The 15,871-nt window shown below is 34.5% G+C and overlaps 1 protein-coding gene and 2 pseudogenes across 2 annotated transcripts in view; all 3 read right to left on the bottom strand.

The window, feature by feature from the left end:
• Positions 1-566: 566 nt before the first annotated feature.
• LOC148612551 (uncharacterized) lies at positions 567-4,874 on the bottom strand. The gene is made up of 5 exons (XM_088594109.1): positions 4,717-4,874; positions 3,642-3,747; positions 3,069-3,153; positions 2,237-2,438; positions 567-779 (listed from the first exon to the last, which is right to left on the bottom strand). The coding sequence occupies exons 1-5, from the start codon at positions 4,840-4,842 to the stop codon at positions 663-665; spliced, it is 636 nt and encodes a 211-aa protein (XP_088450235.1). The 5' UTR covers positions 4,843-4,874; the 3' UTR covers positions 567-662.
• Positions 4,875-6,973: 2,099 nt separating this feature from the next.
• Positions 6,974-12,237, bottom strand: LOC148612550 (uncharacterized; annotated as a pseudogene).
• A 1,488-nt stretch (positions 12,238-13,725) lies between these two features.
• Positions 13,726-15,871, bottom strand: part of LOC148612549 (uncharacterized) — a 5,100-nt pseudogene continuing 2,954 nt past the window's right edge. The window contains exon 5 of the transcript XR_015924424.1: positions 13,726-13,948. The product of XR_015924424.1 is annotated as an uncharacterized LOC148612549 (transcript). The remainder of the gene's footprint in view (positions 13,949-15,871) is intronic.

The following is a 15,871-nucleotide window of genomic DNA, read 5'->3' as shown; positions in this document are numbered from 1 at the left end:
TTGGAATGCCGTCCGTTTGTTGAAAAACACGTCCACCACACTGGACAAATATGTTGTCGATTAAAAATTCCAAAGCTTGATTGAAAGCTAGCTCATAACATATTGAAACGTGACAATACCACCAAATCTACCAGCATTAGAAATAGCCAGTCAATACAATTCAAGAATGGTTACTAGAAAGGTTAATATATATAATTATAGGATCATAAAAATCATTATGCAATATTTGCTTTTGTACATATTGACTGCCCTTGGGTCTATCACCATGGCCATTTTTAACTAAAACGAATTGCTATGAAACAAGAAGTTATAAGGTACATATACACTCGTTTAGCTATCATCATTTGTTTTTTAACTGAAAATAATAAATAGCACACTCTTCTCTAATATGAAATAAGAAATGAAAAGGCATATACATGTATATTCTCATTTAGATATCATCATGACCATTTTTTTTTATTTCTCGCTCATCTCTGATATACAAAATGAAATGATAAAGCATAAAGTCATTGAGCTATCACCATGATCATGCACAAGTTTCCTTTATACTTGTGTTTTATTTAAAAAATCGGGTACAATTCTATGTGTTCATTTAAACATATCACTGGAATATTCTTAGGTCAATCCTACACACGTATAACACTTCCTGTTCAACGCGAACACTAGCTTTTTGTCCGTTCAATTTTTTCGTGTTTCTCTGTATGTGGATTCATATGAACAATTTCCCATTTCTTCATCCAGGGACCCTGTATAGTTGTATCAAATTCATCATCCTGTACCTGTAATGCAATGCATGTTTGTTACCATATATTCAGATGGAACATGCAATTTCGATGTATATGAACAGCGTGATGTTGCATAACTTTTTCAAGGCGTAGGGATATTATGTCATATAATTTTATGACTAACACGGAACTTTTGTTTTACTTGGCCATAGTAACACATATGCATAATGTTCTTTATAAATCTCTGACAACGCAATGTATACACATACAAGTATATGCAATTTTGCAATAACACTATTAAACCGGGCGGATTGTCACGCCATTCGGAACTACTCTGACATTTCCGTTGCACGAAAAAATTGTCAATCGGAACACCTCAGCCTTTCTAGTTACACAAAAAAGAAACCTAAGAGACACTAGGGGATACAAATGCGCAATTATTTGTTTACATTCTACCGGGAACTTTTTTACCCCAACATGGTACTGAGTACTGAATACAAGGTGGTACCTGATTGGTTGGATATGGCTTGAAATTTATTTTCATTTCAAAGCTTACCCATTTATGATTGATTTTATTTTGGTAATAATTAATAAAATGTTATAGGGTTGAAATGATTTCTCATAAATGAAATCTAGGTGCTTCATTTTTTTTGCAGTGTATTTTGTGCTGAATTTTCAAGAGTCCATAACAACTGAAATTTAGGTCAACTTTTGCCGCATGACCATGTACTTTTTTTTTGTGCAAATAAAAAGTATGCTTTTCTAGTTTTAGGAACAGAAACTCATTTTCTGCTAATTTGTGTTGTTTTCTTGAAATTAATTTTCAAACTACATAGGTACCCTATGGAAAATGCATTACAAATAATTGCGCTCTTGTATCCTAGGGGATGGATCTGTCTGGAATTTGACCGATTCGATTCTAAAATTATAGTTAAAATGGTTGAATTTTTTACGTTCACTTTAATTTTTCTTAGAAAAATTCTTGGAAGAGTTGTTCTTTATTTCTAGCGCTATCCAACTAAATTTTTATCGCCACCTAGAGGATAGAACTACTTTGATTCGCGTATGACTACAATGCCAACAATTTTTTTCAAGAAGAAATTCTCTATTCTGCATTTGATGTTATTTTTCTAGTGTAACGGAAATGGCTGAGTAGTTACGATTGAAAAAAATTGTGTAAATAGGAAGGCTGAGGAGTTCCGATTGATTGTAAGTTCATTTTCCATTTACAGTTTAATAATTCTTAACCCATGCTCAGAAAATCGGATTTAGAAGTCTGCATTAGACACCGGACAGTGCAGTGACCGGGAAGTATACTGAATTGCGGTCAACCACATGTACTTAGTGATACTTAGAGGCCTTGATTTTTAAAATATTAAATTGTGATTGCCGTAAACACCTTAAATTTAGCAGATGTAAATCGACGCTACTAAATTTAACTTGGAGGCTGCAGGAGACAACAAATGAGGCAGCATTGCAGAAGAATACAAATATGGCGTCGATCCATTTACCTCTATAACGTCCTTTACTGATTCTTTTTGTACATGATTCCTGTCGATAGCACAAAAAGATTCCCAGTCCGGTTTCAAATTTGGGTCCTTAGATGACCGCATAACGACTCCGTGTTTTAGGTTCCATAACCCATACGGAGCATTTGGTTTCTGCCATCGTAAATCTAGGCTCCAACGTACGTCATCAGAAATATTCGGTAGGCTTTAAAATATAATTATATTGACTCTTCATTATGAGTTTCCAAAGTAAGCAATTCAACGAACTTTTTATATAAAAAAAAACTAATTTAAAGTAGTACAAGACTTTAAGACCAAACCCTGACTGTAAACCGTGAAATTTTCACGGCAGGTTATTTTTCGCTTTTTTCGCATTAAGACCTGTAACGCAAAAACAGAAATAAACAATCGCGAATAGTGTCCTCGTAGAATATAACAATTCGATTTTAGAAACGATCGCGAATTCAAGTATCGTTTCATCATGCGTTTTCGTTTTTATTACTTGCTCTTTTTTTGTTTTGTTATTCTCTGTTGTTCTGTTTATTTCCATTATATCTTATTCTAAGGGTAAAATGTGGGTTGATTAAAGTATTATAATCGATACAGTTCATGAGTTGGATTGTCATATCAACAAGGTTTGTTAAACATTGGATTTACGTTATATAAAAGTCTATGTAAGAAAGAGAACACATTCCCAGAGAAATTCAATATCAAAATATCATATGGCTTTTTTTCAGAGTCCATTGCCTCCCCTTTCACATTTTACGCTAGGTTGTGATACATTTTAGTGTTTCCGTACTTAAAACTCAACAAAGAAGCTAATAAACAAACGAACCTACGATGAGGTGTTAAGTTGTTAAAAAGGACCATTCCTCCATACGGGATCACACATTTTTCTGTATCATGTTCAAAATCAACATCTTAAAAAAAAAATGAACTACAGTAAAGTAGTTATGAAACTCAAGCATGGTCTGCATTACTATTATACAGTTTAGATACACCACGGATGCTAGATAATTTTCATATCACATGCAGATTAATAAACAAGAGTTTTAGACTGGAAGAGTTAAAGAAAACACATACATGTATGTATGTAATTATCTCGCACTATAGTTAAATTGCATACACTAAAAGGTCAAGTGCGTCGACATGGTAGACGGAAGCTTCACCAAATGTATGCCACCAGGTGTATACCGTTAATTCAACTAATATATATAATAGAGATATTAATCTGTTTCTCGGCTGACTACTACATTACACTACATAGGATATACCTTAATTAATATCTTATTTCCTACATAACGTACATTATGTAAGCATGCGCACAAAGGAGGCTTATTTTGCCATGTAGGTGTTCTGTCCGAATTAACAGAAGATTCCGTGAATGAAAAGGACTTATAAAACAAACCCAGTGACTTTTCCATCTCTCCTTCCTCCATCATAACATACCAAGTGTTCCCATAGCAACACTGGTGGTTGGCTACTCTTCCTTTTAAATGAGCTTTCTTTACCATCTGTAAATATTGTAATATTAAGTAGCAGGTTTCTGGAACAGGGTTATAAAGTCACTACAGAAGTTTTATGGTCGCACCTAGTCCATGCTCTCTGTTTTAGTGGAGTCCGAGTTGCTCATTTACTTTTGTTACATTGTATCTAATTACTTTAGTTACTTAATGATCTTTGTTGTGTTTGTCTGTTTTCCCTGTCTGGTCTTTGTCCCTGGACTACATTCTTTTGATTACTGCTATAAGCTTGGTGCCATTAATTATTCTTGTACATGAAATTAGCACATTATAAGAGTTATCATTCTTGATTTGGTTGCATTGGGATGATTTTAGTGGGAGATGAATGTATGATTTTCTAAAAAGTACAGATCTGAATACAGAAATGATTATCGTTATGTGAAAGTATATTAGAATATGTAGACTTAATAAGCTTTAAGTAATACTTACTTGCAGATGATTCAAATATAACAAAGACTTACCCTACCCTAGAGACTGTATAATATTTATTCAGTTTTTTTAGAAGTAACAGTTTGCTTTCTAGGCTGGTTTGTGTTTTTGAGATATTGTTTTAGCCGTGGTTTTCATTTATTTAGTTTTTTATCAGATACTAAAAGAATTTGAAACGTATGCTATCTTCAGTCAGTAATGTAATAGTAACAGGACTTCAAATACATTTACTTAGTGTCTACACGTAATGGAACAGTGTCACTTTCACCATGTATAAGAATTTGCGGACTCAATACTCGCAAAAAAATACTCAACATAGTATATTTAAGAACCACTGGATCGATACTACTGCTGGTGGACCTGAGGTCCCCGAGGGTATTCACGAACCCAGTAGTCAGACTTATCTGACCCCGAATAATATCATATTTTATCTACCCTATCTATGAAATCTTGCAGTATTCCAAATTTAAAAATACGTAAAACACCGAGGCTTCATTCCTTGCATTGCAACTTCTCGGACACCCCACTTACCTCCATTCCACCATTAAGTTCATTGGTATCCAGAAGAGGTATCCACGCGGTTGGTATGAATACTTCGTACGACTCGTTGTCAAAGTAGGCACTGTCTGGAAAAAATATTGAGATGAGAGCAGACATAAGTGATCTGTTCTTTCATTTATAAGTCAAAGTAGAACTCCGGAGTAGTAAATGGTGAGAGTCTGGTGTTTTCGTAATAAAGACCACTTGTTGTTTGGAAGCCAGTAAAGTGCCAAGGAGCTAGAGACTATTCAAACGTAGTAAGCGGTGTTACAGATGTTTATTTTGAGTTATGAGTGGAAGTATTAAGAACCATTCTGTATAAGAAAATTAATCAGGCAATGATTGGCATATGATTTTTCTCCAGTTGGTCTCTTTGCCTCAAATATATTTCATTACATCTATATAACAATCACATAGCTATTTAACTTTATCCTGAATCATCTGTGACGTATTTGTTTTTTGACTACTTATATAGAGAAAAATTGTCATTTTTCCATACTTGCATTTCAACGAAATTTGACCTATCAATAATTTTACAAACACTTTGTTGCTAATATCTAGGGGTTATGACGTATAAATACTTAGATAATGCCATTAAATATTTGCGTTTTTTCTTCATATGCCACACCTTATTTACATTTTGGCCGATTCTTAAATAGAGAGGTATTTAACTACTTATTGAAGAAGTAGTTTGTGAAGCAGGCATATATTAATTATATTAATTATGGGTGGAACTACAAATGTACATCAGAATTCTATTCACGCAAGTCCTTATACATTTACAGGTAGTTACACATATAGTACAATAGTTTGAGGTTGCGCCCTATGTGACAGAAATGATATTTAGTGTGTGAAAGTATTGGAAACAGAGAAGGGTGCAATGGCGGATCGCGATATTTACCAAAGGGGAGGGGGCAAACCATGGGCCTAAATTATTCTTCAAGAAAAATATGCAAAACTATATCCTTAACATACATTCCTGTTTATACAATGCTACATAATGAATTTGCTTGATTATTCATTGAACTATATCGCTTTCTGAGTTTTATCAATGTTTGAACGTAAAAGAGTAATCAAGGGAACCAAGGTTATAGCGGTAATCAAAAGAATATAATCCTGGGACAAAGACCAGACATGGAAAACAGACATACACAACAAAGAACATAAAGTAACTAAAATTATACACACAAAGTAACAAAAGCAAATGAGTAACTCGGACTCCACTAAAAACTGGGAGCATGGACCAGGTGCACCGGTAGGGTAAGCGTCCTCTGCTTTTCTAGAAACACCCGCCGAGTTGCTCATAAAAAGTCAAGTCCGGGGTAGACAAACGAGGAAAGGAAAACTATGGCCCGTTGAATAAATCAGTTTTCATGGTGCAGATGGATACACCATAACGATCCACGAGTTCATGATGACGACCATAAAACTTCTGTAGTGATGACTTCAATCTTGTAGCAACATAACCCTGTTCCAGAAGCCTATTTGTTCGAGTTCTAGCGGATACAAAAAGTCTGCGTAGTTTCGGCAAGCTCTGGCATAACGTATGAGCTGTGATATGAACACTCCATATGCAGGTGCTGAAGGGATGTTGCCACAGATGAAAGGAAAGTTGACAATTCTGAATGAAAAGTCATCACGTTTGTCGTAAAGTTTGGTCAATAGTTTTCCTTTACCATCGATTTCTAAGTGTAGGTCAAGATATGAGGCTGACTTCACAATATCTGTAGTATCCTTTATCTCAAGTTCTTTTGGGTAGATGCGATGTATCAAATCAGCTATAAAGTCAGCCTCATAAGAGTGAAGAAATAGGTCAGCAAGTAAAGGAGCACAATTTGCTCCCATTGGAATGCCGTCCGTTTGTTGAAAAACACGTCCACCACACTGGACAAATATGTTGTCGATTAAAAATTCCAAAGCTTGATTGAAAGCTAGCTCATAACATATTGAAACGTGACAATACCACCAAATCTACCAGCATTAGAAATAGCCAGTCAATACAATTCAAGAATGGTTACTAGAAAGGTTAATATATATAATTATAGGATCATAAAAATCATTATGCAATATTTGCTTTTGTACATATTGACTGCCCTTGGGTCTATCACCATGGCCATTTTTAACTAAAACGAATTGCTATGAAACAAGAAGTTATAAGGTACATATACACTCGTTTAGCTATCATCATTTGTTTTTTAACTGAAAATAATAAATAGCACACTCTTCTCTAATATGAAATAAGAAATGAAAAGGCATATACATGTATATTCTCATTTAGATATCATCATGACCATTTTTTTTTATTTCTCGCTCATCTCTGATATACAAAATGAAATGATAAAGCATAAAGTCATTGAGCTATCACCATGATCATGCACAAGTTTCCTTTATACTTGTGTTTTATTTAAAAAATCGGGTACAATTCTATGTGTTCATTTAAACATATCACTGGAATATTCTTAGGTCAATCCTACACACGTATAACACTTCCTGTTCAACGCGAACACTAGCTTTTTGTCCGTTCAATTTTTTCGTGTTTCTCTGTATGTGGATTCATATGAACAATTTCCCATTTCTTCATCCAGGGACCCTGTATAGTTGTATCAAATTCATCATCCTGTACCTGTAATGCAATGCATGTTTGTTACCATATATTCAGATGGAACATGCAATTTCGATGTATATGAACAGCGTGATGTTGCATAACTTTTTCAAGGCGTAGGGATATTATGTCATATAATTTTATGACTAACACGGAACTTTTGTTTTACTTGGCCATAGTAACACATATGCATAATGTTCTTTATAAATCTCTGACAACGCAATGTATACACATACAAGTATATGCAATTTTGCAATAACACTATTAAACCGGGCGGATTGTCACGCCATTCGGAACTACTCTGACATTTCCGTTGCACGAAAAAATTGTCAATCGGAACACCTCAGCCTTTCTAGTTACACAAAAAAGAAACCTAAGAGACACTAGGGGATACAAATGCGCAATTATTTGTTTACATTCTACCGGGAACTTTTTTACCCCAACATGGTACTGAGTACTGAATACAAGGTGGTACCTGATTGGTTGGATATGGCTTGAAATTTATTTTCATTTCAAAGCTTACCCATTTATGATTGATTTTATTTTGGTAATAATTAATAAAATGTTATAGGGTTGAAATGATTTCTCATAAATGAAATCTAGGTGCTTCATTTTTTTTGCAGTGTATTTTGTGCTGAATTTTCAAGAGTCCATAACAACTGAAATTTAGGTCAACTTTTGCCGCATGACCATGTACTTTTTTTTTGTGCAAATAAAAAGTATGCTTTTCTAGTTTTAGGAACAGAAACTCATTTTCTGCTAATTTGTGTTGTTTTCTTGAAATTAATTTTCAAACTACATAGGTACCCTATGGAAAATGCATTACAAATAATTGCGCTCTTGTATCCTAGGGGATGGATCTGTCTGGAATTTGACCGATTCGATTCTAAAATTATAGTTAAAATGGTTGAATTTTTTACGTTCACTTTAATTTTTCTTAGAAAAATTCTTGGAAGAGTTGTTCTTTATTTCTAGCGCTATCCAACTAAATTTTTATCGCCACCTAGAGGATAGAACTACTTTGATTCGCGTATGACTACAATGCCAACAATTTTTTTCAAGAAGAAATTCTCTATTCTGCATTTGATGTTATTTTTCTAGTGTAACGGAAATGGCTGAGTAGTTACGATTGAAAAAAATTGTGTAAATAGGAAGGCTGAGGAGTTCCGATTGATTGTAAGTTCATTTTCCATTTACAGTTTAATAATTCTTAACCCATGCTCAGAAAATCGGATTTAGAAGTCTGCATTAGACACCGGACAGTGCAGTGACCGGGAAGTATACTGAATTGCGGTCAACCACATGTACTTAGTGATACTTAGAGGCCTTGATTTTTAAAATATTAAATTGTGATTGCCGTAAACACCTTAAATTTAGCAGATGTAAATCGACGCTACTAAATTTAACTTGGAGGCTGCAGGAGACAACAAATGAGGCAGCATTGCAGAAGAATACAAATATGGCGTCGATCCATTTACCTCTATAACGTCCTTTACTGATTCTTTTTGTACATGATTCCTGTCGATAGCACAAAAAGATTCCCAGTCCGGTTTCAAATTTGGGTCCTTAGATGACCGCATAACGACTCCGTGTTTTAGGTTCCATAACCCATACGGAGCATTTGGTTTCTGCCATCGTAAATCTAGGCTCCAACGTACGTCATCAGAAATATTCGGTAGGCTTTAAAATATAATTATATTGACTCTTCATTATGAGTTTCCAAAGTAAGCAATTCAACGAACTTTTTATATAAAAAAAAACTAATTTAAAGTAGTACAAGACTTTAAGACCAAACCCTGACTGTAAACCGTGAAATTTTCACGGCAGGTTATTTTTCGCTTTTTTCGCATTAAGACCTGTAACGCAAAAACAGAAATAAACAATCGCGAATAGTGTCCTCGTAGAATATAACAATTCGATTTTAGAAACGATCGCGAATTCAAGTATCGTTTCATCATGCGTTTTCGTTTTTATTACTTGCTCTTTTTTTGTTTTGTTATTCTCTGTTGTTCTGTTTATTTCCATTATATCTTATTCTAAGGGTAAAATGTGGGTTGATTAAAGTATTATAATCGATACAGTTCATGAGTTGGATTGTCATATCAACAAGGTTTGTTAAACATTGGATTTACGTTATATAAAAGTCTATGTAAGAAAGAGAACACATTCCCAGAGAAATTCAATATCAAAATATCATATGGCTTTTTTTCAGAGTCCATTGCCTCCCCTTTCACATTTTACGCTAGGTTGTGATACATTTTAGTGTTTCCGTACTTAAAACTCAACAAAGAAGCTAATAAACAAACGAACCTACGATGAGGTGTTAAGTTGTTAAAAAGGACCATTCCTCCATACGGGATCACACATTTTTCTGTATCATGTTCAAAATCAACATCTTAAAAAAAAAATGAACTACAGTAAAGTAGTTATGAAACTCAAGCATGGTCTGCATTACTATTATACAGTTTAGATACACCACGGATGCTAGATAATTTTCATATCACATGCAGATTAATAAACAAGAGTTTTAGACTGGAAGAGTTAAAGAAAACACATACATGTATGTATGTAATTATCTCGCACTATAGTTAAATTGCATACACTAAAAGGTCAAGTGCGTCGACATGGTAGACGGAAGCTTCACCAAATGTATGCCACCAGGTGTATACCGTTAATTCAACTAATATATATAATAGAGATATTAATCTGTTTCTCGGCTGACTACTACATTACACTACATAGGATATACCTTAATTAATATCTTATTTCCTACATAACGTACATTATGTAAGCATGCGCACAAAGGAGGCTTATTTTGCCATGTAGGTGTTCTGTCCGAATTAACAGAAGATTCCGTGAATGAAAAGGACTTATAAAACAAACCCAGTGACTTTTCCATCTCTCCTTCCTCCATCATAACATACCAAGTGTTCCCATAGCAACACTGGTGGTTGGCTACTCTTCCTTTTAAATGAGCTTTCTTTACCATCTGTAAATATTGTAATATTAAGTAGCAGGTTTCTGGAACAGGGTTATAAAGTCACTACAGAAGTTTTATGGTCGCACCTAGTCCATGCTCTCTGTTTTAGTGGAGTCCGAGTTGCTCATTTACTTTTGTTACATTGTATCTAATTACTTTAGTTACTTAATGATCTTTGTTGTGTTTGTCTGTTTTCCCTGTCTGGTCTTTGTCCCTGGACTACATTCTTTTGATTACTGCTATAAGCTTGGTGCCATTAATTATTCTTGTACATGAAATTAGCACATTATAAGAGTTATCATTCTTGATTTGGTTGCATTGCGGATGATTATAGTGGGATATGAATGTATGATTTTCTTACAAGTACAGATCTGAATACAGAAATGATTATCGTTATGTGAAAGTATATTAGAATATGTAGACTTAATAAGCTTTAAGTAATACTTACTTGCAGATGATTCAAATATAACAAAGACTTAACCCTACCCTAGAGACTGTATAATATTTATTCAGTTTTTCTTAGAAGTAACAGTTTGCTTTCTAGGCTGGTTTGTGTTTTGAGATATTGTTTTAGCCGTGGGTTTTCATTTATTTAGTTTTTTATCAGATACTAAAAGAATTTGAAACGTATGCTATCTTCAGTCAGTAATGTAATAGTAACAGGACTTCAAATACATTTACTTAGTGTCTACACGTTAATGGAACAGTGTCACTTTCACCATGTATATAAGAATTTGCGGACTCAATACTCGCAAAAACAAATACTCAACATAGTATATTTAAGAACCACTGGATCGATACTACTGCTGGTGGACCTGAGGTCCCCGAGGGTATTCACGAACCCAGTAGTCAGACTTATCTGACCCCGAATAATATCATATTTTATCTACCCTATCTATGAAATCTTGCAGTATTCCAAATTTAAAAATACGTAAAACACCGAGGCTTCATTCCTTGCATTGCAACTTCTCGGACACCCCACTTACCTCCATTCCACCATTAAGTTTCATTGGTATCCAGAAGAGGTATCCACGCGGTTGGTATGAATACTTCGTACGACTCGTTGTCAAAGTAGGCACTGTCTTGGAAAAAATATTGAGATGAGAGCAGACATAAGTGATCTGTTCTTTCATTTATAAGTCAAAGTAGAACTCCGTGAGTAGTAAATGGTGAGAGTCTGGTGTTTTCGTAATAAAGACCACTTGTTGTTTGGAAGCCAGTAAAGTGCCAAGGAGCTAGAGACTATTCAAACAGTAGTAAGCGGTGTTACAGATGTTTATTTTGAGTTATGAGTGGAAGTATTAAGAAACCATTCTGTATAAGAAAATTAATCAGGGCAATGATTGGCATATGATTTTTCTCCAGTTGGTCTCTTTGCCTCAAATATATTTCATTACATCTATATAACAATCACATAGCTATTTAACTTTATCCTGAATCATCTGTGACGTATTTCGTTTTTTTGACTACTTATATAGAGAAAAATTGTCATTTTTTCCATACTTGCATTTCAACGAAATTTGACCTATCAATAATTTTACAAAACTACTTTGTTGCTAATATCTAGGGGTTATGACCGTATAAATACTTAGATAATGCCATTAAATATTTGCGTTTTTTCCTTCATATGCCACACCTTATTACATTTTGGCCGATTCTTAAATAGAGAGGTATTTAACTACTTATTGAAGAAGTAGTTTGTGAAGCAGGCATATATTAATTATATTAATTATGGGTGGAACTACAAATGTACATCAGAATTCTATTCACGCAAGTCCTTATACATTTACAGGTAGTTACACATATAGTACAATAGTTTGAGGTTGCGCCCTATGTGACAGAAATGATATTTAGTGTGTGAAAGTATTGGAAACAGAGAAGGGTGCAATGGCGGATCGCGATATTTACCAAAGGGGAGGGGGCAAACCATGGGCCTAAATTATTCTTCAAGAAAAATATGCAAAACTATATCCTTAACATACATTCCTGTTTATACAATGCTACATAATGAATTTGCTTGATTATTCATTGAACTATATCGCTTTCTGAGTTTTATCAATGTTTGAACGTAAAAGAGTAATCAAGGGAACCAAGGTTATAGCGGTAATCAAAAGAATATAATCCTGGGACAAAGACCAGACATGGAAAACAGACATACACAACAAAGAACATAAAGTAACTAAAATTATACACACAAAGTAACAAAAGCAAATGAGTAACTCGGACTCCACTAAAAACTGGAGCATGGACCAGGTGCACCGGTAGGGTAAGCGTCCTCTACTTTTCTAGAAACACCCGCCGAGTTGCTCATAACTAAGTCAAGTCCGGGGTAGACAAACGAGAAAGAAAAACTATGACACGTTGAACAAATCAGTTTTCATGGCGCAGAAATGAGCACACCGTAACCATCCACGAGTTCATGAGTATGACCATATAACATCTGTGGTGATGACTTCAATCTTGTAACTACATAACCCTGTTCCAGAAGCCTATTTGTTAGAATTCTAGCGCGATACAAAACGTCTGCGTAGTTTCGGCAAGCTCTGGCATAACGTATGAGCTGTGATATGAAAACTCCATATGCAGGTGCTGAAGGGATGTTGCCACAGATGAAGGGAAAGTTGACAATTATGAATGAAAAGTCATCACGTTTGTCGTAAAGTTTGGTCAATAGTTTTCCATTTACCATCGATTTCTAAGTGTAGTCAAGATATGAGGCTGACTTCACAATATCTGTAGTATCCTTTATCTCAAGTTCTTTTGGGTAGATGCGATGTATCAAATCAGCTATAAAGTCAGCCTCATAAGAGTGAAGAAATAGGTCAGCAAGTAAAGGAGCAAATTGTGCTCCCATTGGCGAATGTGCCGTCCGTTTGTTGAAAAACACGTCCACCACACTGGACAAATATGTTGTCGATTAAAAATTCCAAAGCTTGATTGAAAGCTAGCTCATAACATATTGAAACGTGACAATACCACCAAATCTACCAGCATTAGAAATAGCCAGTCAATACAATTCAAGAATGGTTACTAGAAAGGTTAATATATATAATTATAGGATCATAAAAATCATTATGCAATATTTGCTTTTGTACAATATTGACTGCCCTTGGGTCTATCACCATGGCCATTTTTAACTAAAACGAATTGCTATGAAACAAGAAGTTATAAGGTACATATACACTCGTTTAGCTATCATCATTTGTTTTATTTAACTGAAAATAATAAATAGCACACTCTTCTCTAATATGAAATAAGAAATGAAAAGGCATATACATGTATATTCTCATTTAGATATCATCATGACCATTTTTTTTTATTTCTCGCTCATCTCTGATATACAAAATGAAATGATAAAGCATAAAGTCATTGAGCTATCACCATGATCAGGCACAAGTTTCCTTATATACTTGTGTTTTATTAAAAAAATCGGGTACAATTCTATGTGTTCATTTAAACATATCACTGGAATATTCTTAGGTCAATCCTACACACGTATAACACTTCCTGTTCAACGCGAACACTAGCTTTTTGTCCGTTCAATTTTTTCGTGTTTCTCTGTATGTGGATTCATATGAACAATTTCGCCATTTCTTCATCCAGGGACCCTGTATAGTTGTATCAAATTCATCATCCTGTACCTGTAATGCAATGCATGTTTGTTACCATATATTCAGATGGAACATGCAATTTCGATGTATATGAACAGCGTGATGTTGCATAACTTTTTCAAGGCGTAGGGATATTATGTCATATAATTTTATGACTAACACGGAACTTTTGTTTTACTTGGCCATAGTAACACATATGCATAATGTTCTTTATAAATCTCTGACAACGCAATGTATACACATACAAGTATATGCAATTTTGCAATAACACTATTAAACCGGGCGGATTGTCACGCCATTCGGAACTACTCTGACATTTCCGTTGCACGAAAAAATTGTCAATCGGAACACCTCAGCCTTTCTAGTTACACAAAAAAGAAACCTAAGAGACACTAGGGGATACAAATGCGCAATTATTTGTTTACATTCTACCGGGAACTTTTTTACCCCAACATGGTACTGAGTACTGAATACAAGGTGGTACCTGATTGGTTGGATATGGCTTGAAATTTATTTTCATTTCAAAGCTTACCCATTTATGATTGATTTTATTTTGGTAATAATTAATAAAATGTTATAGGGTTGAAATGATTTCTCATAAATGAAATCTAGGTGCTTCATTTTTTTTGCAGTATTTTGTGCTGAATTTTCAAGAGTCCATAACAACTGAAATTTAGGTCAACTTTTGCCGCATGACCATGTACTTTTTTTTTGTGCAAATAAAAAGTATGCTTTTCTAGTTTTAGGAACAGAAACTCATTTTCTGCTCATTTGTGTTGTTTTCTTGAAATTAATTTTCAAACTACATAGGTACCCTATGGAAAATGCATTACAAATAATTGTGCTCTTGTATCCTAGGGGATGGATCTGTCTGGAATTTGACCGATCCGATTCTAAAATTATAGTTAAAATGGTTGAATTTTTTACGTTCACTTTAATTTTTCTTAGAAAAATACTTGGAAGAGTTGTTCTTTATTTCTAGCGCTATCCAACTAAATTTTTATCGCCACCTAGAGGATAGAACTACTTTGATTCGCGTATGACTACAATGCCAGCAATTTTTTTCAAGAAGAAATTCTCTATTCTGCATTTGATGTTATTTTTCTAGTGTAACGGAAATGGCTGAGTAGTTACGATCGACAAAATTGTGTAAATAGAAAGGCTGAGAAGTTCCGATTGATTGTAAGTTCATTGTCCATTTACGGTTTAATAATTCTTAACCCATGCTCAGAAAATCGGATTTAGAAGTCGGCACTAGACACCGGACAGTGCAGTGACCGGGAAGTATACTGAATTGCGGTCAACCACATGTACTTAGTGATACTTAGAGGCCTTGATTTGTTAAATATTAAATTGTGATTGCCGTAAACAGCTTAAATTTAGAAGATGTAAATCAACGCTACTAAATTTAACTTGGAGGCTGCAGGAGACAACAAATGAGGCAGCATTGCAGAAGAATACAAAAATGGCGTCGATCCATTTACCTCTATAACGTCCTTTACTGATTCTTTTTGTACATGATTCCTGTCGATAGCACAAAACGATTCCCAGTCCGGTTTCAAATTTGGGTCCTTAGATGACCGCATAACGACTCCGTGTTTTAGGTTCCATAACCCATACGGAGCATTTGGTTTCTGCCATCGTAAATCTAGGCTCCAACGTACGTCATCAGAAATATTCGGTAGGCTTTAAAATATAATTATATTGACTCTTCATTATGAGTTTCCAAAGTAAGCAATTCAACGAACTTTTTATATAAAAAAAACTAATTTAAAGTAGTACAAGACTTTAAGACCAAACCCTGACTGTAAACCGTGAAATTTTCACGGCAGGTTATTTTTCGCTTTTTTCGCATTAAGACCTGTAACACAAAAACAGAAATAAACAATCGCGAATAGTGTCCTCGTAGAATATAACAATTCGATTTTAGAAACGATCGCGAATTCAAGTATC

The sequence above is a fragment of the Perna viridis genome, chromosome 7, assembly GCF_037379345.1.
Source record: "Perna viridis isolate PV_CMFRI_1.1 ecotype Kerala chromosome 7, ASM3737934v1, whole genome shotgun sequence".
NCBI lineage: Eukaryota > Metazoa > Mollusca > Bivalvia > Mytilida > Mytilidae > Perna > Perna viridis.
The sequence above is the reverse complement of the archived record's forward strand: the minus strand, read 5'-3'. Positions and strand labels throughout refer to the sequence as shown.

What these genes read in the sequence shown, in the direction of transcription:
- LOC148612551 (XM_088594109.1), bottom strand. Translation starts at nt 4,842, where the DNA reads ATGTCTGCTCTCATCTCAATATTTTTTCCAGACAGTGCCTACTTTGAC. An exon ending in AGAGATGGAAAAGTCACTGG is followed by an intron (nt 3,154 to 3,641) that starts GTTTGTTTTATA and finishes TTTTTTTTTAAG; the next exon opens with ATGTTGATTTTGAACATGAT. An exon ending in AACTTAACACCTCATCGTAG is followed by an intron (nt 2,439 to 3,068) that starts GTTCGTTTGTTT and finishes TATATTTTAAAG; the next exon opens with CCTACCGAATATTTCTGATG.